At 42.2% G+C, this 22,933-nt stretch overlaps 1 protein-coding gene across 4 annotated transcripts in view; it reads right to left on the reverse strand.

Annotated features, from left to right (window-relative positions):
* The window catches only part of LOC145351150 (kinesin-like protein KIF13B), a 166,743-nt gene that overhangs the window by 71,418 nt on the left and 72,392 nt on the right, over window positions 1-22,933 (reverse strand). For 3 of the 4 annotated variants that reach the window (XM_080200824.1, XM_080200823.1, XM_080200822.1), the window contains exons 3-9: window positions 17,921-17,933; window positions 11,926-11,986; window positions 9,217-9,309; window positions 8,669-8,849; window positions 5,475-5,562; window positions 3,257-3,391; window positions 1,976-2,088 (exon numbers count right to left, since the gene is read on the reverse strand). In XM_080200824.1, the coding sequence (XP_080056950.1) occupies window positions 1,976-2,088; window positions 3,257-3,391; window positions 5,475-5,562; window positions 8,669-8,849; window positions 9,217-9,309; window positions 11,926-11,986; window positions 17,921-17,933 (684 nt within the window). The remainder of the gene's footprint in view (window positions 1-1,975; window positions 2,089-3,256; window positions 3,392-5,474; window positions 5,563-8,668; window positions 8,850-9,216; window positions 9,310-11,925; window positions 11,987-17,920; window positions 17,934-22,933) is intronic. The other variant, XM_080200825.1, reaches the window with a different exon arrangement.

The following is a 22,933-nucleotide window of genomic DNA, read 5'->3' on the forward strand; positions in this document are numbered from 1 at the left end:
TCAATTTGCCCAATGAGCATAAAACAAAATTATTTAACTCCAGGGGGAATTTTTGTTTTTCTATTCGTTCATGAAATGTGACAATATTCAGCTAATGTTAGCGTTTATTATCCATCCCAATTTGCCCTTTATAAGGTGGTGATGAGCCATCTTCTTGAACTGCTGCAGTCCATGTGGTGCAGGCACACCCACAGTACTGTCAAAGAGGGAGTATCAAAATTCTGACCCAGTGATAGTGAAGGAACGGCAATACAGTTCCAAGTCAAGACACTGTTCAACTTGGAGGTGGTGCCCCCTTTGTACTTGCTGCCCTTGTTCTTCGGATGCCAAGTTTGTAAGGTGCTGTTAAAGGACATACCTTTTATTGGTTTAAATAATCGCATTATCAGAGGTAAACAAGAGATCAACTTGGTTTAGTTGGTACATTCTTACCCCTGGCTCAGGAGGAATTGGCTCAAGATATGGATCAGAGTTGAAGTACATAACCAACGCTGATAGTCCAGCGCTTCACTAGTGCTCCATTTTCAGAGGAGTCATATTTTGACTGAGAAGTCCCATCTGCTTGTTTTGATGGCTCAGGCAAACATTAAAAATCTCACAAGATTAATCAAAAATTTGCAAGATCACTCACGATCTGGTCAGTACTGACCTCAACTATTTCAGTGACAGGCCAAAACAAAAAAAGCAGCCTTGTCCTGGAACATATAGTAGGGGTGAAAGACGATCTAGGCCACCATGTAAGAACATAAGAACATAAGAAATAGGAGCAGGAGTAGGCCATCTAGCCCTTCGAGCCTGCCCCGCCATTCAATAAGATCATGGCTGATCTGTTGTGGCTCAGTTCCACTTTCCCGCCCTCTCCCCATAACCCTTAATCCCCTCTCTTATCAAGAACCCATCAACCCGCTTCTTAAAAATATTTAGCGAGGCAGCCTCCACCACTTCAACGGGCAGAGAATTCCAGAGATTCACCACCCTTTGAGTGAAGAAGTTCCTCCTCAACTCCGTTCTAAACCGCCTCCCCTTTATCTTGAGGCTGTGCCCCCTAGTCCTACTGTCTTTTTTGAGCGGGAAGAGTCTCTCCACCTCTATCCTATCCATCCCATTCATCATCTTATACGTCTCAATGAGATCTCCCCTCATTCTTCTAAACTCTAACGAGTACAAGCCTAGTTTATTCAGCCTCTCCTCATAGCTCAATCCCCTCAACTCCGGTATCAGCCTAGTAAACCTCCTCTGCACTCCCTCCAGGGCCAAAATATCCTTGCGCAGGTGCGGCGCCCAAAACTGCACACAGTACTCCAGCTGCGGCCTCACCAATGCCCTATACAGCTGCAGCAAGACCTCCCTACTTTTATATTCAATCCCCCTCACTATGAAGGCCAGCATCCCATTCGCCTTCCTGACCACCTGCTGCACCTGCAAGCTGGGTTTTTGCGACTCATGCACAAGGACCCCGAGGTCCCTCTGCACCGTCGCCTGCTGCAGTTTTTCGCCACGTAAGTAATAGTCCTTCCTACCATTCTTCCTACCAAAGTGGACCACTTCACACTTGCCAACATTAAATTCCATTTGCCATTTCCTGGCCCATTCGCCCAGCCTATCTAGATCCTTCTGCAGACTCTCCACACCCTCCGCACAATTTGCCTTTCCCCCAATCTTGGTGTCATCAGCAAATTTCGACACCCTACACTCGGTTCCCTCCTCCAGATCATCTATATAAATGGTAAATAGCTGAGGCCCCAGCACCGACCCCTGGGGCACCCCACTAGTCACCAACCGCCAATCCGAATAGCACCCATTGACCCCCACTCTCTGCCTCCTAGTCACTGTCCCAATAAATTTCATGTTTAGATGATGGTTTATTTAATGTTGAATGGTTTAAGGGATTATCTAATCATTATTATTTTTTAAAGCACAAGTCAGTGATTAGATACAGATTAAATATTTCACCTGCACTATCAAAAGAACTCACTTGTTAATGTTGCTTCCTTCCTTCAGTCGATCCCCAACTGCTCCAGATTTTGCTGCCCTCTCACTGCCTGCCAGGTCCACAAGGCTCAATTTACTCACCTTCTCACCTGATGTCTATACAGAAAGAAAGCATCAGAATTTATTCATATCTGGAATCTCAAAAATTCTTCATTCACTACAAATCATTTTTACCCTTTCCAACATGCCCCCACAGGATACAAAACCAAGAATTCTATTTACCTTTATGCCCTTATCTGACTTGCCATTAACTTGCCACTTTTAATGGACTTCACCTACACACGAAAGTTCTTCTGCCCCTAACCTATTTAGCATTTTATTTTGCCACATTCTTCTATTTTTTGCACAATGAACCACATTTGTCACTTTTTTATCCATTTAATTAGCCTATCCCTACCCTTCTATCTTTCACAATTCTCATCACAATTTGCCATGATTCCTTAATTTGCTATCAGTAATCTTCTCAATTTTTCAGTCCAGATCATTTATATATAGAGCGCATGAAAGACAGAACTTTGTGCCACATTGCTCATCAGATTGGCACAATCCAAGAAATGCCCATCTATCTCATTTAACCATCTCTTTATCCATGTGGCACATTGCCATAACTCTATACAATACCTGATCAAACACTTTTCAAAAACCAAATAAACCACATCCACAGCACTTCTTTTTCTATCCTACATCAATGTTCAAAGAATTCAATCACACTGATCAAGCAAAATTTGTCTTTTAGAAATAGACCCTGGCCAGCTCGATGATCATTTTGCAAGCCCTCTTGAGCTTTGACAAACAGCCACCTAGATTCGAAATGTCAGCTCTTTTTTCTCCTTACAGATGCTGGCAGACCTGCTGAGATTTTCTTGTATTTTCTCTTTGGTTCCAGCTCAATCATCTGCTGTTTCAGCAACTACTAGAGATCCCACCCCATGACTTTAAAATTCTCATCCTAGCTTTCAAATCCCACATGACACAATCCAAACCATGCTCCAACTGTACTTGTTCACAAATATCCTTTCTGCTTCAAATGAGTTCTTGCTTTCCCCATCTCAATGGCCACACATTGAACCACTGTGCACTCTGGAACTCTGCATAGCTCAAAGCATCCTCCTTGCTTTCAGAAGCCAAGTTACATGCATAATCTTAATTTTCCTTTTTTTGTATTCTACATGGCATCTATTTGTCTGTAACTCCTCAGGCAATCTTCCACACATGAGCAGCGCCTCAAAAAAATTCAAGTAGTTTTCAAAGTACATGCTCTCACCCCAGACTGAAGATCATATAACGTATGTGTAAGAATAATGTTGAATACTGCATGGGAGCGACTGCTCTCCTCATTCATGTTTGTGGCAGCGACTGTTCGAGACTTGTTCCCCTCTGACATCAAAGATTCAATGTCCTGTTGAATAAGAGAACCATGTTTTTAAAATATATATATGTATATATATATCTCTTACTTCCCCATTTCTTGCTATCAAGTGCAATCAGGCATTTTCATTCTTAATCACCTTTTCAAAGTCCCCAACAATCAGACTCTTAAAGGCGTAAGCAAGCAGCATGAAATGACTTGCCCCTGTGTGTGTTCCTGCAATACAACTGTTCTAATTCAAGACAGGGGAAAATAGTATTTGGAGTGTGGATATTGTAGATAGTATGTTACCTATTTATGCGGCACTTTTAAGAATTTCAGTAATTCTATGCCAGAGGTATATTGGTGACTCAAGCCTCTTTTGAGGAAACTGAGGAATGTTCAGCTAGTATCAGCAAGTCAAGTGCTGACTTCATTTCTTTTTCATATTTGGCAAAATTTCAGCTATTTTAATGCATTATATCTGATCATGCATCACGTTAGGGTGTGCATAGGTGACAGCTGCAAGATCCTAAGCCTGCTGTCCTCCACGAAGTCAACTGGGTGGAATGAAGAAAGTAAGTTAACACTTCATTCAGCAGTGGCAGTGGCAAACAAGTTCTTATCTATGCTGTGCTTCAAATCCTATTAAAATGAATGAAGCTCTGTGCATTTTTAAAATTAGACAATAGCAAAAACAAGTACCGGACTGTGAAATTATTGATAACTGTTGGTAAGCTTTTGCAAAAGAGATATGGTTACCGGTCCATACAGAAAATTACTGGTTTCAGCAGATAAATAGTTATTCAGTGAAGCACAAGAATGCAAAACGTGAGCATGGTTGCTGTTAACAGAGAAACCACAGAGTTCAGACATAACTCATTCTTACCCAGATTCATATTCTTCTCTCCCTAACCTTTCCCTCTTTGGACTAAGCTGACTTGAGCACTTTTCCTGATTATGTTAATTTTTTTTACACTCACCAACCTTGGTTGGTGAGAGTAATTTCATTCAAAATTCCATTATTAGAAAAAAGCAGAGTACTCTTTGTACCCATTCAATACGCTGCCCTCATCCAACTCCAACCTTGTGCCCAAAGCATGTTAAATTGATAAAATAAAAATGCACAACTGTATTTATCACCATACTGGTGTGAAAGCTGACAGGAATTAAAGCTAACTGTTAACATGTTTGCCAATTTTCTCATTTCAAGTTGTAACTTGTTTGCGGTGTTTGGGTTATTATTTATTTGAATAAAACAATGAAAGCCCCAACTAAGCAGTGAACTCTGACAGATCATAACAATACATCCTGCTCCTGGGAATCCTTCTTGCAAATCTTTTCTACTCTCATTCTAAAGACTTTGCATCCTTTCTGAAGAGTGGTACCCTGAATTGGACACAGTACTCCAGTCGCAGTCTAGTCAGCATTTTACAAAGGTTCAGCATATTATCTTCCATTCATGAAGTCCATGATCCTATTTAACTGTCCTGCCAACTTCAACGATCTGCACACGTAAACCCCCTTGAGTCTCTCTGTTCCTACATCAATTTTAGAGTTGTACCCTGTAAATTAGAAGGAATTACAACGTTTGCACAATTCAGAAAGGTGTGCAGCTTGGAAAAGACCTTGGACATTTCCAATTCTGCTCTTACTCTGTTTGGTGCTTTGATTTAAATGATATTTAAGTTATGCTGGTTTAAAAATGGTCAGCCAGAAAAAAACGATGATGAATGGTTACTGCACGTTTCAAATCTCAATAATCTTCAAAGTATTTTATAACTAAATCAAAATTTGTGCTGTTCCCCTGATGAATAGAATATTTATAAATGTGAAAAGCTCTTCACCATTTCGTTCAACCAAAATAATAATAAATAAGACCTTAAGCAATAGATCAGAAAATGGATAGCATCATATTGGCAATTAAATTCAAATCATACCTTTGAAATTTTAAGCACCAAATTTTAAACTGGAACCGCTTTGGGTAAAAAGGTCAATTTTCCTTAATAACTACTTCAATTGTTACCACAAACTAAAAGCTGGCTACATCAACCACCTTAAAATTTTACTTCTGCTATATTCTGGTTTACTGTCTTCAAGATTTTGTTTCATACAGTCCAATTATTTCCCTTACCTTGTAACTTGTCACAGCCAGTTTGGACAAACCATCCACGTATGGACCTAAAACCTTGTGTTCTCTCACCTTCAACGTGTGTCGACTTCTAAAAAAACAGAAGTGCAAGAAAGACGAATGAAACAAGTCAAAAGAAACCAAGTCGGTACACAAATTGGACTTATACCTCTGGTGTGTTGGAGTGAAATCAAAGTTAAAGGACACAAAATGGTTACCTGGCACAAAATGGACTCTGGGGGAACACATTAAGGGGCACAGACAGTACACAAAGGGTTAAAACCTGTAATGTTTAAATTACTGCAGGAAACAGGTCAGACCTTGAGGCATCTTAAACTTGAGATAAAAGCAGACCGAAAACAATGAGTTTGATAACGAGATCAGCCACTGATGGGGGGGGACACAAATGCATGAATGTATATAACATGATCAGCCATTGATAGGGACATAACTGCATAAATGTATCTACTTTATGTACAATGATGTGATAACTGTCAATGTCCATACTTGTCTACTCAACGCGTAATGATGTGCTAACGGCTAATGTCCGTACTGTGTATTATCTAACAATGTATAAAGGATGCTCAACTACCACTGTGTAGTTGAGAAGGTGACTGCCTGTACTGCAGAGTGCCAGCGCTTCTCTCAAAGCTTTGTCTGAATAAAACTGTTTGTTCAACCTCCAAGTCTGATTCCAAAATGGTAACTTTCCCACAACAGGTGTTATAGCTAACCAGTGCTTACTAATGCTATATTCAGCCTGAGAGCTCTGCACTTAGAACAGCTGGTGATATACAAACTGGCAACTTCACTACTTTGCAAAGCTGGAACACAATGAAGCCCTGCCCCAAAGTTAACCTTTAATTAAGAACATGTTTGAACCAAAGATCATTCAAGAGATCAAAGTTGCCTCAAACTTTTCTGATTTATTTTTCCTTATAGTTCAACCTATTGAAGTTGCTCTGTGTCATTTCAAAGGACTTTGCTAAGTTGCATGGTGGTCACAATATAGTAATTGAAAGTTTTGGCTGACCAATGCAGTGTCTTAGAATATATCCCATACATGTGTATTATTACATACATACTTTCATGCATATTCATTGCTTCACTACGTAAGAACGTAAGAAATAGGAGCAGGAGTAGGCCATCTAGCCCTTCAAGCCTGCCCCGCCATTCAATAAGATCATGGCTGATCTGAAGTGATCAGTTCCACTTTCCCGCTTTCTCCCCATAACCCTTAACCCCCTTGTCTATCAAAAACCTATCTACCTGTGATTTAAATATATTTAGCGAGGTAGCCTCCACCACTTCAACAGGCAGAGAATTCCAGAGATTCACCGCCCTTTGAGTGAAGAAGTTCCTCCTCAACTCTGATCTAAACTGCCCCCCCACCCCCCCACCTTATCTTGAGGCTGTGCCCTCGAGTCCTCTATCCTTTCTAAGCGGGAAGAATCTCTCTACCTCTACCCGATCCATCCCCTTCATTATCTTATATGTCTCTATAAGATCCCCCCTCATCGTTCTAAACTCCAACAAGTACAGACCTAGTCTATTTAGTCTCTCCTCATAGCCTAACCCCCTCATCGCCGGATTATGAGGTCCTATGAACTACATTCAACTCATGCATTATATAATGCGTTTGTAATGAGAGGAAAAAATTCATTATTTTATCCCATCTAGCATTCAGGGTAACTGTGCTTGCTATTCATCTTCACACCCCAATCACCCGACTACTAACTTAAGTTTCTTCTAATCTCCAGAGATATTTGTACGTAAAAGTTGCAGCTCAATTAGACAGCACACTCCAGTCAGCTGTAAGCAGAGACAAGTTGTAACCAATGGTCTGCGAAAACAGCCTCCAAGGAAGCAGCTGCTCTGCTGGGCTATGAGAATCTACAGAAAGGCAGGATCATGGCACCATCTGAGCATATGCAAAATGACTAATGCCTAACCTAGCCTTGGAGAAGGCTCCATGGGTCATGGGCAGAGAAATAAACTCAGATTAGAAGATACTGGTAGTGGTCTTGGTTGGCTTACGGTACGAAATTAGGTTTATGGTGGCAGAGTGGTTAGCATTGCTATCCCAGAGCGACAGGGACCCTGGTTCGATTCCCAGCTTGGGTCACTGTCTGTGCAGAGTTTGCATATTCTCCCCGTGTCTGCATGGGTTTCCTCTGGGTGCTCTGGTTTCCTCCCACAGTCCGAAATTCTCCCTCAGTGTACCTGAACAGGCGCCAGAGTGTAGTGACTAAAGGATTTCCACAGTAACTTAGCTGCAATGTTAATGTAAGCCTACTTGTGACAATAATCAATAAAATTGTTTCTGGTGCTTCACCAAGCACCATGGGAGTATAGAGATATAATAAATATAAATAGATGAACATTTTTCTTATATTCTTTTACAAAGATCTTCAAAGATCTTTCACATTTGTTTTATTTTCCTCTTCTTGAGGTCTCCGTACACTAGAGTAATCAAACCCATAACTTGGTCCCAAAATAACCACAGTGCAGCTCTATAGACAGGCATACACAGCCTTTGGGAGATACATGGGAGACAAAATCAGATGCAATATCTCTCCCGATGGATGCACTATGAATTAATATTTCATAGTAAAAAAACAGCCTGGATTGGCCTTTTTAATGCAAAGTTTTCTTTTAACTTCCATTAATAAAATCATTGGCAAAAATGTCAAAATAACACATCATATAAGCATGATCCACATATTAACATCCTTTAATATATTCAGTTGGACGCTAAAGAACAGTGGGAGATTTTATTCATGATTCAAGGTGACACAAATTATCTTTAAATGCTGAAAAAAATTATAACAGAATTAGGCCCTCACTTGAAATATCAAAGAATGACACTAAGACTCATCCACACAGGAGAAAAAATATAAAACTATTATACTTGACCCATCCTTGGTGCTTGGAAACATGTTTGAGATTTGAAGTTTACCACATAGAGGAAACGTCAATGATAATTGAAAGTTAGAGAAATAGGGAACTATTGCCATATAGTATATCTGACAGATTCGGCCATCATTTACATACATATCAATTGCTGTGGCAAGAAACACAGGTAAAAAGATGCCATTGCAGATTATCATATCTTGAGTTAACACTCTCTTGACAAAATTACTTCCATTTCTAGATACATACATGTTTACTTTTCATCTTTATTTTCCTTCACTTACCCTTTTGGATCAAGGAGGTCCCGGACTTTCTCATTGTAGATTTCCATGTATGAGACTTCAACTGTGAAGCTTTGCTCCTCATTTGCTTCTTGCAATGCACGTTCGAACAGCTTGCTGCATAGTCGAGGGATCAAACCCGGCTTGTCCTTTGAGCCCATCATTGTGTACGATTTGCCCGAGCCTAACCATTGAGCAGGTGTACACAAGATAGTTAATGTGTACAACACATCAGGATGAATTCAGTTTCATTTTTGTGAATACCATGGAGAATTAAATCAGTGTGAAATTAACAGTTACTTCACAAACAGATGTGCCTTCACGTTTTCTTCAGTTCAGGTACCATCTATACCACAGAAGGCCAGATAAAAGAGACATACAGTAAAAGGGCTTCAAGGGTCCATGTAAAATTATTTTTATATTCTCTTCAAAGGTTTGATTGCGAGAAATTTAGCTAAAACTTCATGCGAAAGCGGAGGTGTTCTGGTAATTATTTGTTAAATGTGTTCCGTTAGGTTAATTTAAAGAAATGTACCATCGCGGTAGCTTACCAGTCTGTCCATAGGCAAATATACAAGCATTATATCCTTGGAACGCATTTTGTAGCAGATTTTCACCAAGGCACTTGAACACAATATCTTGACCTGGAGTGAAAAGGAACGGAAAGGAGAAGAAAGGAACAGCAGAGTTACACAAAATGAGGAAAAGGTCATGATAAGAAGAAACAAAAGTATGCATTAGTGAAGTAAACATATTATGGTACAGGACTGGAAATTGTAAGCAGGTACCACCTTCAACTCCATTCAAAATAAAATTTAGATTATACACCGGCCAGCATAAGTCATATGTCCCTCTGGAGCTCGGTTGTCGCAATCCTTGTTGTAGATGTATGAAATTAGATTTATGGTGGCAGAGTGGTTAGCGCTGCTGTCTCAGAGCAACAGGGATCCTGATTCGATTCCTGGCTTGGGCCACTGTCTGTGTGATATGTTGGCCTCTAAGTAATAGTTTTCAGAAGCCATTACCCCAAATCCTTGAGTGTTCTCATAAAATCATAGAAAAGTTATGGTGCAGAGAGGCCATTCAGTTCATTGTGTCTGTGCTAGCCAAAAAATAGAAAAAAAACTAGCCGCTCATTTAAATCCTACTTTCCAGCACCTGGTCCTCACAGGCTACAGCATGTCAGATGCAGACCTAGGTAACTTTTAAATAAGCTGAGCATTTCAGTCTCAACCACCAACTTAGGCAGCGAATTCCAGAACTTTGGAATTTTCCTCATGTGTCACTAACCCATTCATCTTATCTCTATTCCCCCTGGTAACTGACCCCTCAGCAGCAGGAAACAAGCTTTTCCTGTCTACCCTATTTAGGCCCCTCATAATTTTGTATACCTCAATTAGATCAGCCCTCAATCTCCTCTTTTTGAAGAGCCTGTTAAATCTCTTTCCATAGCTGTAATATTCAAGCCCAGGCAACACACAATCTTTCCTTAACAAAACCATGCTGGCAATCCCTGGTCAATTCATACTCCATGTCCTAAGCACTTAAGCTCATTGTCAAATAACAACATCCCACATCATCAAGCGTTTAATTTAGGCCCTTGTGTTACAGGATTTGGCTAAACTATATACCCTCTAATGATACTTTCAAAAATACAGGCATTAACGCAGCAAGTCAAATCGTTCAGGAAGATCTTGGATTCGACCCTAAAATATCAGAATCGTGTCAGACAGGCCATTTGGCCAATCATGTCTTCATCAGCTCTCCAAACAAGCATTATGACTTGATGCCATTCTCCTGACTTTTGTCCACGCTCTTGTGCTTATGATTGGCTACAAGGTTCCTAGCCACTGATCTGCTCTTGTGGCCATAGTAATTAAATGGCTATAGTCAGCTCACTTTCTGGTCAATGGTAACCTCCAGTGGGAAATTCAGTGATGGCAATGTCAATGAATGTCAAAGGGCAATGGTAAGATTCTCTGTTATCGAAGATGATCTTGGTTTGGTACTTGTGTGATGTGAATGTTACTTGAATGTTACGTGGATCTTTGATCCATGGTGATCTTGACCAAATCAGCAGCTGGCCTCAATCCGAGGGGGCAGTATGCCAGTACCTCCCCGATATTTCAACACCATATCAGGGAGGCAGTGGCACAGTGATATTGTCCCTGGATTAGTAATCCAGAGACCCAGATTAAAATGCTCTGGGGACCCAGGTTCAAATTCTGCCATTGCTGATGGTGAAATTTAAATTCAATTTAAAAAAAGTGGAATTACATTTAATGATGACCATGAAACCATTGTTGTAAAAACTGATGTGGTTCACTAACATCCTTTAAGGAAGGAAATCTGCCATCCTTAACTGGACTGGCCTACCTGTGACTCTAAAACCATAGCAATGTGGTTGATTCTTAAGTGTCTCCTTGAGGGCAATTAGAAATGGGCATTAAATCTTGGCCCAGCCCCTTCACATCCCATGAAAAAAAGATATCGACGCACGTACAAAGAATGACTATTTAGTTGTGACCAGCATCTTCCAAACTACATTGCAGCAGAAGTTGGTTTCTTTTTTCCACTACTGTGGTAGTGGTAAAATTAGATCACTACCTTGGAGCTGGACTTTCAACATTGCAAGACAGCTATCCCTTTATGGATGTCAAAAACCAGTACTATAACCTCTGTAAAAGAACAGAACTTGCTCAGTGCAAGACCTTGAGCAGGTGGCAAAGACCAGAAGTGGCACACAACACTACTTTACACAAGATAATATTCCATCATATCAGCTTAATGCATGCAGATGCCTGCACAGCTACGCATATGTTTAGAGCAACAGAGATTGTCACTCATAAATAATTTTAGCAAGGTGAAAAATCCCAGTGCAAGGTTATGACATAACAAAGAGTACCTTTTGTGCAATATCCTAGCATTTTCACCTTGTTGTGCCACAAACTTGCAAATTGTTGAATGAATGCAATTTCCCGACCTCAAAGAGATTAACAGAAAAAAGGAAAAGAGCAAGGTGCTGAAGGACTAAACTGATCCAATCCAGAGGACAAATCAAGTCCCAACACCTTCCCACACTGGCTATAGTCCTCCATAATCACTGGCCCATGTTTTCAATGGTGTGATAGGTCTAAACAAAGGGCAGGTGCAAAAAGGATAACTAAGTAGTAGAACTTTAGTACTGCAAGCAAACGTTACGGCTCTGAGACACAATTAAGAGGCTCTCAACCTTACACTGCAGAATAAATGCGACATACCTGCATACTTCTCCTTAATGGACTCATCCATTGACCAGAAACAGTGATCGTATGCAAAAACCTAGAGATAAAAAGGACAAGAGTTCACCATTAGTATCTGTCTCTTTCCAAAAGCAATCTAAAGCATAAATACATGAAGACTGTTGTAAAATCGGATTAGAAATGATACAAACATGACAATAAAATTTTATAAATTAAACATTTATTAAACAGAATGCATTTCAGTGGGAAGCTATTATAAATTGGAACTTTGATTCCAGTACTGATCAAGGTTCCAACCTGAAACATCACCATATCTCTTCTCTCTCTTAAGCTCACTGAACTGCCCTATGACACATTTTCAGCAGTTTTCAATATCAGATTATCCCATCTTGGCTATCCATCACCACCACTCTCCACCTTCCCTCTACAACCCACCACGACAGATTGACCATGACCAAATAATTGTCCACCAAATTAATTTGGTGGACAATAAGCCAACTGAACCATGTCGCTCTGGCTTTACCATAGTCTGATCATTTTATGTGAGAGCTCTTTTCCAATCATTAAACATGAGATTGGTTCACAAAAATCACATCAGACTCAGAACTGTACTAATTATTTAAGGTGTGGAGATGCCAGCATTGGACTGGGTCAACACAGTAAGAAGTCTCACAATACCAGATTGAAGTCCAACAGGTTTATTTGGTAGTAAAAGCCACTAGCTTTCGGAGTGCTGCCCCTTCGTCAGGTGAGTGGGAGTTCTATTCAAAACAGGGCATTTGAAGACACAAACTCAATTTACAAAATAATGATTGGAATGTGAGTCTTTACAGGTAATCAAGTCTCAAAGGTACAGACAATGTGAGTGGAGAGAGCGTTAAGCACAGGTTAAAGAGATATGTATTGTCTCCAGACAGGCCAGTTAGTAAGATTTTGCAAGCCCAGGCAAGTTGTTATGGGGGTTACAGATAGTGTGACATGAACCCAAGATCCTGGTTGAGGCCGTCCTCATGCATGCGGAACTTGACTATCAGTCTCTGCTCAGCGACTCTGCGCTATCGTGTGTCATGAAGGCCACATTGGCTTACCCAAAGATCAGAGGCCGAACGCCAGCGACCGATGAAGTGTTTCCCAACAGGAAGAGAACAATCTTGCCTGGTGATTGTTCAGTGGTGTTCATTGATTCGTTGTCATAGCGTCTGTATGGTCTCCCCAGTGTATCATGCCTCAGGACATCCTTTTCTGCAGCGTATCAGGTAGACAACATTGGCCGAGTTGCAGGAGTATATACCGTGTACCTGGTGGATCGTGTTCTCATGTGAGATGATGGCATCCGTGTCGATGATCCGGCACGTCTTGCAGAGGTTTCTGTGGCAGGGTTGTGTGGTGTCGTGGTCACTGTTCTCCTGAAGGCTGAGTAGTTTGCTGCAGACAATGGTCTGTTTGAGGTTGTGCAGTCTTGCAAGTCGGCCAACATTGTCTACCTGATACGCTGCAGAAAACGATGTCCCGAGGCGTGGTATTGGGGAGACCATGCAGATGCTACGACAACAGATGAATGAACACCGCTCAACAATCACCAGGCAAGACTGTTCTCTTCCTGTTGGGGAACACTTCAGCGGTCACGGGCATTTGGCCTCTGATCTTCAGGTAAGTGTTCTCCAAGGCGGCCTTCATGACACACGACAGCCCAGAGTTGCTGAGCAGAGACTGAAAGCCAAGTTCCGCACATGAGGACGGCTTCAACCAGGATCTTGAGTTCATGTCACACTATCTGTCACACTTGCCTGGGCTTGCAAAATCTCACTAACTGTCCTGTCTGAAGACAATACATATCTCTTTAACCTGTGCTTAATGCTCTCTCCACTCACATTGTCTGTACCTTTAAGACTTGATTACCTGTAAAGACTCGCATTCCAACCATTATTTTGTAAATTGAGTTTGTGTCTTTATGTGCCCTGTTTTGAATAGAACTCCCACTCACCTGACGAAGGGGCAGCTAGTGGCTTTTACTACCAAATAAACCTGTTGGACTTTAACCTGGTGTTGTAAGGCTTCTTACTCTAATTATTCACACCTGACAGCTCATTAAGGCTCACAAGTGCTTGCAGGCCAATTGCTTAGCCAAAGAAGTTGATATCACTTGTAAGTGCAAATAAAATGTAAATAAACATCCAGTATAACTTGCATGAATAGAACATGAAATTTATTGTACAAACAGACTAACAGTATTTGTCCTGTCTCAAATGAATAAACCTGCAGATCCAAATTGTAAAACTGAAATAACATTTTCTCTCTTGCACAGTATAATATAAACTTTCAACCTCAAGTAATTATGGGCCTGTTAGTTTAACGTCTGTTGTAGGTAAAATGTTAGAATCCGTCATCAAGGAGGAAATAGCGAGGCATCTTGAGGGGAACTGCTTGATAGAGCAGACGCAGCACGGTTTCGTTAAAGGGAAGTCGTGTCTGACAAATTTACTGGAGTTCTATGAGGATGTGTCTAGGGCAGTGGATAGAGGAGAGCCGGTGGATGTAGTCTTTCTTGATTTTCAGAAGGCGTTTGACAAGGTACCTCACAAGAGGTTATTGCAGAAGGTCAGGGGGCATGGAGTTGGGGGTAGGGTGTTAGCGTGGATAGAGGATTGGTTGTCAAATAGGAGGCAGAGAGTGGGGCTCAATGGGTGCTATTCAGATTGGCAGATGGTGACTAGTGGAGTGCCCCAGGGGTCGGTGCTGGGGCCTCAGCTATTTACCATTTATATAGATGATCTGGAGGAGGGAACCGAGTGTGTGGTGTCAAAATTTGCTGATGACACCAAAATTGGTGGAAAGGCAAATTGTGCGGAGGGTGGTGAGAGTCTACAGAAGGATCTAGATAGGCTGGGCGAATGGGCCAGGAACTGGCAAATGGAATTTAATGTTGGCAAGTGCGAGGTGGTCCACTTTGGTAGGAATAATGGTAGGAAGGATTATTACTTACGTGGAGAAAAACTGCAGCAGGCGACGGTGCAGAGGGACCTCGGGGTCCTTGTGCATGAGTCGCAAAAACCCAGCGTGCAGGTGCAGCAGGTGGTCAGGAAGGCGAATGGGATGCTGACCTTCATCGCGAGGGGGATTGAATATAAAAGTAGGGAGGTCTTGCTGCGGCTGTATAGGGCATTGGTGAGGCCGCAGCTGAAGTACTGTGTGCAGTTTTGGGCGCCGTACTTACGCAAGGATATTTTGGCCTTGGAGGGAGTGCAGAGGAGGTTTACTAGGCTGATGCCGGAGTTGAGGGGGTTGAGCTATGAGGAGAGGCTGAATAAATTAGGCTTGTACTCGTTAGAGTTTAGAAGAATGAGGGGAGATCTCATTGAGACGTATAAGATGATGAATGGGATGGATAGGATAGAGGTGGAGAGACTCTTCCCGCTCAGAAAGGATAGTAGGACTAGGGGGCACAGCCTCAAGATAAAGGGGGGGCGGTTTAGAACAGAATTGAGGAGGAACTTCTTCACTCAAAGGGTGGTGAATCTCTGGAATTCTCTGCCCGTTGAAGTGGTGGAGGCTACCTCGCTAAATATTTTTAAGACGCGGGTTGATGGGTTTTTTGATAAGAGAGGGGATTAAGGGTTATGGGGAGAGGGCGGGAATGTGGAACTGAGCCATGACAGATCAGCCATGATCTTACTGAATGGCGGGGCAGGCTCGAAGGGCTAGTTGGCCTACTCCTGCTCCTATTTCTTATGCTCTTATGTAATGTCAGAAAACGTACAGAGAAATAACTGTTTAGCTCACCATGATCTTGCCATTAGTTCACACCATACTCCTGCTGCAGCGAAGATGGAGATTTTAGCTACATGTCAAATCTCCGTTCTCTGCAGCAGGTTGGGAAAATCCTGCTGGTGTGAACGATCAGAAAATTCCAGCCAGGACATTTAAAAGTAAGTACAAATGGGAATTTAATATGCAGCCATCCAATAATCTATCATTCAAGCTTTGACCTGTACTTAATGTATACTAGTTATATTGGCTTGAAACAACAGGTAACTTTACTTTCCACCAACAGTGGAAAGAATTATAAGGGATAGGATTTATAATCATCTAGAGGGAAATAAATTGATTAGGGATAGTCAACACGGTTTTGTGAAGGGTAGGTCGTGCCTCACAAACCTTATCGAGTTTTTTGAAAAGGTGACCAAAGAGGTGGATAAGGGTAAGGCAGTTGACGTGGTGGATATGGATTTTAGCAAAGCGTTTGATAAGGTTCCCCATGGTAGGCTATTGCAGAAATTGCAGATGCATGGGATTGAGGGTTATTTAGCAGTTTGGATCAGGAATTGGCTAGCTGATAGAAGACAGAGGGTGGTAGTTGATGGGAAATATTCAACCTGGAGTGCAGTTACAAGTGGTGTACCTCAAGGATCTGTTTTGGGGCCACTGCTGTTTGTCATTTTTATAAATGACCTAGATGAGGGTGTAGAAGGATGCATTAGTAAATTTGCTGACGACACCAAAGTTGGAGGAGTTGTAGACAGTGAGGATGGATGTTACAGTTTGCAGAGGGACATAGATAAGATGCAGAGCTGGGCCAAGAGGTGGCAGATGGAGTTTAATATGGAAAAGTGTGAGGTGATTCACTTTGGTAAGAATAACAGGAGTACAGAATACAGGGCTAATGGAAGGACTCTTAGTAGTGTTGATGAGCAGAGAGATCTTGGGGTACACGTGCATAGCTCCCTGAAAGTTGGCACCCAGGTTGATAAGGTTGTTAAGAAGGCGTACGGTGTGTTAGCTTTTATTGGTAGAGGGATTGAATTTCGGAGCCGTGAGGTCATGTTACAACCGTACAAAACTCTGGTGCGGCTGCACTTGGAGTATTGCATACAGTTCTGGTCGCCGCATTATAAGAAAGATGTGGAGGCATTGGAAAGGGTGCAGAGGAGGTTTACCAGGATATTGCCTGGTATGGTGGGAAGGTCTTATGAGGAAAGGCTGAGGGACTTGAGGTTATTTTCATTGGAGAGAAGAAGGTTACGAGGTGACCTGATTGAGGCATACAAGATGATCAAAGGATTGGATAGGGTGGACAGTGAGAGCCTTTTACCTCGGATGGTGATGGCTAACACAAGGGGACATTGCTTTAAATTAAGGGGTGGTAATTATAGGACGGATGTCAGAGGTAGGTTCTTTACTCAGAGGGCAGTAAGGTTGTGGAATGCCCTGCCTGCAGCAGTTGTGGACTCGCCAACTTTAAGGGCGTTCAAATGGTCAGTGGATAGGCATATGGATAACATTGGAATAGTTTAGGTTAGAGGGTCATTAGATTGGTTCCACTGGTCGGTGCAACATTGAGGGCCGAAGGGCCTGTACTGCGCTGTAATGTTCTATGTTCTAACAGTCCATTATATTGTATTACTTCTCACATTATTCCCCTATGTTTAAAAGTATGGGATTTAGCTTGGGAAACAAGGAATAGAATTTCAATACCAAAAAAAATCAGCAATTTTCATCCACTGACAAGCATTTATTGTCCATATTTATTTGCTTTGAGGGTGTGGCAGCTGGTGGTCTTTTTGACCTGCAGTGGAGAATGGTGTAAATAAAGAATTCCAGGATTTTAACCAGGCGACAGTGCAGACGTGGCACTACAGGTTTAAGTCAGGTTAGTGTGCAACCTGGAGGAATAATCAGAAGTGATTGCATTCCAACTTGCTGCACTGAATTTCTTCAGTGTTGTTTCAGCCATGCCTATCCAGTTAAGTAGAACGTAATCTACAACACTCCCCACTTGTACCGTTTAGATGGTGGGAAGAAACTGAGGAGTAAAGAAGTGAGATATTCGCCACAGAATATCTAACCTAATGCTGTAGAAGATGGCTCACTGCAACTTTCTCAAGGTCAACTCAGGATGGACAATGAAAGCCAGTTTTGCACAGCCATTAGTTTTTAAAACCATGACATAATAAACCTATATCTCTCCATTAAGTCTACCAGCACCAAACACAAAAGAAACATAATTGCAACCTACCTTTGGCTGGCTCCTATTGGTAAATCATGATATCCATATTTTCGGAAGCGAAACCCAAATGGAAAGAAAATTTTTAAAAAGCTTTGATTATAATCTGCTTGAAATTGGTTTTAAAATTACAAAACAGAAACTGAGCACATGCGACAATTGAAATGCTTTCAACCTTAATGGTAGTACTGCTATTGAGCTGACCATAAGATTCATGCAAGAGAAATACAATCCTTATTTCTTGCAATGTATATTCAGGAAAAATATTCAACTTAAAAGTGTCACATCAATCAGAAAACAAGATGTGGAAAGATATAGAAAATGCAATAAACTACAGGAGAAAAGTTTAAGCTAAAACCAGTCACCTGAACCTACCAAAAATGAAGTCAACTGCTCAAAAATAATTTTAATACATAATTATCAATGAAAAATGTCATAGCCTTGGTAGGGAGTTTGTTTAAAAACCGAAGCAAGTGCCAATCAGCATATCCCATTTGAATAATTTATAATTTTGACAATGTTAAGCCTTGTAGATAAGTCAAAATTAAGTTATTTAGGTCAATGGTTAAGAACGGATTTTGAAAATAACTATATTACAACTTGGACAGGACATATCAGAGTGTTCATCATCATTTCAAGCTCTTTTGTCAAGTCCTTGAAAAACACGCGAGTATTCCTTTGATATACAGCGTGCAATTCCCATTGAACATTTTGGCAAATATCACATTTCTCATCTTCTGCTGCGGTTTTATTCCCTGAACAACTATATGAGTTTGTAATTATTCAGATCAGTTTAATTTTAAACCACAAAAAATATGCAACCTCAACAAAATGAATCTCATAAGTTCATGGATGGGTTATATTATTCCAGTTTTATATAATGCTTGTTTTCATTACTGCTTGCAAGTAGTTCAGTGATGAACAGAGGGCACTCTAGGATTTGGGCTGAATTCATACCAAGATAGTTTTAGAGCAAATAGAATATGCACATTTAGTGTTAAATTGTATAACACATTTGATCCAATAAAGTACTGCACTATGATAGAGGATCCATGGAGTTTTTCTAATACAGAATGGGGACATTGGAAGCAAAAAGGTTGAAAACCTTTATATAGGTAACAGAACAAATTACAAAGTCTGTGTTTGTTCAAAAGAACCTTTGCAGATAATTGACAAAACTTGCAATATTATATTAACCTAGGGGCATAATTCTGGGCTTAAAGATTTTTTTAAACCTGGCTATGACTGAATGAAAAGGAACCTCTATAAATGCCAAATAAGGCAAAATAACACATCATGATTGAAAATATTTTTTGTCATATAACACATGCAAAGGAATCATACAAAGAACAAAGAAAAATACAGCACAGGAGCAGGCCTTATGGCCCTCCAAACCTGTGCTGATCATGATGCCTTAACTGAAAGAAAATCCTTCTACCCATACGTGGTCCATATCCCTCTATTCCCTCCCTATTCCTGTACCCAAGCAGATGCCTCTTAAATGTTACTCGTCTGGTAGCATGTTCCAGGCATGCACCACTGTGAGAAAAACTTCCCCGCACATCTCCCTTAAACTTTCCCTCTCTCACCTTGAGCCTGTGTCCCTTTGTAATTGACACTTCCACCCTGGGAAAAAGAACCTGACTATCCACCCAGTCAATGCTTCTCATAATTTTGTAGACTTCTATCAGGTCCCTCCTCAGCTTCTGTCTTTCCAGAGAAAATAATCCTAGTTTTCCTCATTCACCCTTTCTTCATAGTCAACGCCCTCAAGACCAGGCAATACCCTGGTGAACCTTCTTTGCAATCTCTCCAAAGCTTCCACATCCTTCTAGTAGTGTGGGGACCAGAACTGCATGCCATACTCCAAATATGGCCTGACCAAGGTTTTATATAGCTGCAACATAGTTCGCAACTCTTGTACTCAATGCCCTGGCCGAAGGAGGCAAACATACCAGATGCCTTCTTAATCATCATGGCTACCTGTGTTGGCACTTTCAGGGAACTGTGGACCTGCACACCCAGATCCCTCTGTATATTAATGTTCCTAAGGGTTCTGCCATTTACAGTGTAATCTGCATCAAAATTTAATCCTCCAAAATGCATCACCTCACATTTGTCCTGATTAAACTCCCTCTGCCATTTCTGCGCCAAAGGTTCCAAATTATCTGTTGATCCTCTAACAATCCCTGTACTATGATCAACTCCACCAATCTTTATCAAACTATACATAAGAACGTAAGAAATAGGAGCAGGAGTAGGCCATCTAGCCCCTCAAGCCTGCCCCGCCATTCAATAAGATCATGGCTGATCTGAAGTGGCTCAGTTCCACTTTCCCGCTTTCTCCCCATAACCCTTAATCCCCTTGCCTACCAAAAACCTATCTACCCGTGTCTTAAATATATTTAGTGAGGTAGCCTCCACCACTTCAACGGGCAGTGAATTCCAGAGATTCACCACCCTTTGAGTGAAGAAGTTCCTCCTCAACTCCGTTCTAAACCGCCCCCCCTTTATCTTGAGGCTGTGCCCTCTAGTCCTACTGTCCTTTCTGAGCGGGAAGAGCCTCTCCACCTCTATCCTATCCATCCCATTCATCATCTTATATGTCTCAATGAGATCTCCCCTCATTCTTCTAAACTCTAACGAGTACAAGCCTAGTTTATTCAGCCTGTCCTCATAGCTCAACCCCCTCAACTCCGGTATCAGCCTAGTAAACCTCCTCTGGATGAAAAGGGATTGGTTTAAGTTAGTGGGTCATTGTTTTTTTAACTGGTCGGCGCAACATCGTGGGCTGAAGGGCCTGTTCTGCGCTGTAGTGTTCTATGTTCTATGCACTCCCTCCAAGGCCAAAATATCCTTGCGTAAGTACGGCAACCAAAAATGCACACAGTACTCCAGCTGCGGCCTCACCAGTGCCCTGTACAGCTGCAGCAAGACCTCCCTACTTTTATATTCCATCCCCCTCGCTATGAAGGCCTGCATCCCATTTGCCTTCCTGACCACCTGCTGCACCTGCACGCTGGGTTTTTGTGACTCATGCACAAGGACCCCGAGGTCCCTCTGCACCGTCGCCTGCTGCAGTTTTTCGCCATGTAAGTAATAGTCCTTCCTACCATTATTCCTACCAAAGTGAACAACCTCACATTTGCCAACATTAAATTCCATTTGCCAGTTCCTGGCCCATTCGCCCAGCCTATCCAGATCCTTCTGCAGACTCTCCACACCCTCCGCACAATTTGCCGTTCCACCAATCTTGGTGTCATCAGCAAATTTCGACACCATACACTCGGTTCCCTCCTCCAGATCATCTATATAAATGGTAAATAGCTGAGGCCCCAGCACCGACCCCTGGGGCACTCCACTAGTCACCAACCGCCAATCTGAATAGCACCCATTGACCCCCACTCTCTGCCTCCTATTTGACAGCCAATCCTCTATCCATGCTAACACCCTATCCCCAACTCCATGCCCCCTGACCTTCTGTAATAACCTATTGTGAGGCACCTTGTCAAACGCCTTCTGAAAATCAAGAAACACCACATCCACTGGCTCTCCTCTATCCACCGCCCTAGATACATCCTCATAGAACTCCAATAAATTCGTCAGACACGACTTCCCCTTAACGAAACCGTGCTGCGTCTGCTCTATCAATCAATTCTCCTCAAGATGCCTCGCTATTTTCTCCTTGATCACGGATTCTAACATTTTACCTACAACAGACGTTAAACTAACCGGCCTATAATTCCCTGCCTTTTGCCTGCCACCCTTCTTAAACAAGAAGTTCCTCCTCAACTCCGTTCTAAACTGCACCCCCCCCTTATCTTGAGGCTGTGCCCTCTAGTCCTGCTGTCCTTTCTGAGCGGGAAGAATCTCTCTACCTCTACCCTACCCATCCCCTTCATCATCTTATACGTCTCTATAAGATCCCCCCTCATCCTTCTAAACTCCAACGAGTATAAGCCCAATCTATTCAGCCTCTCTTCATCGTTCAACCCCCTCAACTCCGGCATCAGCCTAGTAAACCTCCTCTGCACTCCCTCCAAGGCCAAAATATCCTTGCGCAGGTGTGGCGCCCAAAACTGCACACAGTACTCCAGCTGCGGCCTCACCAATGCCCTATACAGCTGCAGCAAGACCTCCCTACTTTTATATTCAATCCCCCTCGCTATGAAGGCCAGCATCCCATTCGCCTTCCTGACCACCTGCTGCATCTGCAAGCTGGGTTTTTGCGACTCATGCACAAGGACCCCGAGGTCCCTCTGCACCGTCGCCTGCTGCAGTTTTTCGCCCCGTAAGTAATAGTCCTTCCTACCATTATTCCTACCAAAGTGGACCACCTCACACTTGCCAACATTAAATTCCATTTGCCATTTCCCGGCCCATTCGCCCAGCCTATCTAGATCCTTCTGCAGACTCTCCACACCCTCCGCACAATTTGCCTTTCCCCCAATCTTGGTGTCATCAGCAAATTTCGACACCATACACTCGGTTCCCTCCTCCAGATCATCTATATAAATGGTAAATAGCTGAGGCCCCAGCACCGACCCCTGGGGCACCCCACTAGTCACCAACCGCCAATCCGAATAGCACCCATTGAGCCCCACTCTCTGCCTCCTATTTGACAACCAATCCTCTATCCACGCTAACACCCTACCCCCAACTCCATGTCCCCTGACCTTCTGCAATAACCTCTTGTGAGGTACCTTGTCAAACGCCTTCTGAAAATCCAGAAAGACCACATCCACCGGCTCTCCTCTATCCACTGCCCTAGACACATCCTCATAGAACTCCAGTAAATTTGTCAGACACGACTTCCCTTTAATGAAACCGTGTTGCGTCTGCCCTATCAAGCAATTCCCTTCAAGATGCCTCGCAATTTCCTCCTTAATGACGGATTCTAACATTTTACCTACCACAGACGTTAAACTAATAACCTCACACTTGCTAACACTGTACTCCATCTGCCAGGTCCTCGCCCACTCACTTAGCCTATCTAGATCCTTCTGCAGACTTTCCACACCCTCC

This window comes from Carcharhinus amblyrhynchos, chromosome 12, assembly GCF_965287045.1.
Source record: "Carcharhinus amblyrhynchos chromosome 12, sCarAmb.v2.hapA, whole genome shotgun sequence".
Classification (NCBI taxonomy): domain Eukaryota; kingdom Metazoa; phylum Chordata; class Chondrichthyes; order Carcharhiniformes; family Carcharhinidae; genus Carcharhinus; species Carcharhinus amblyrhynchos.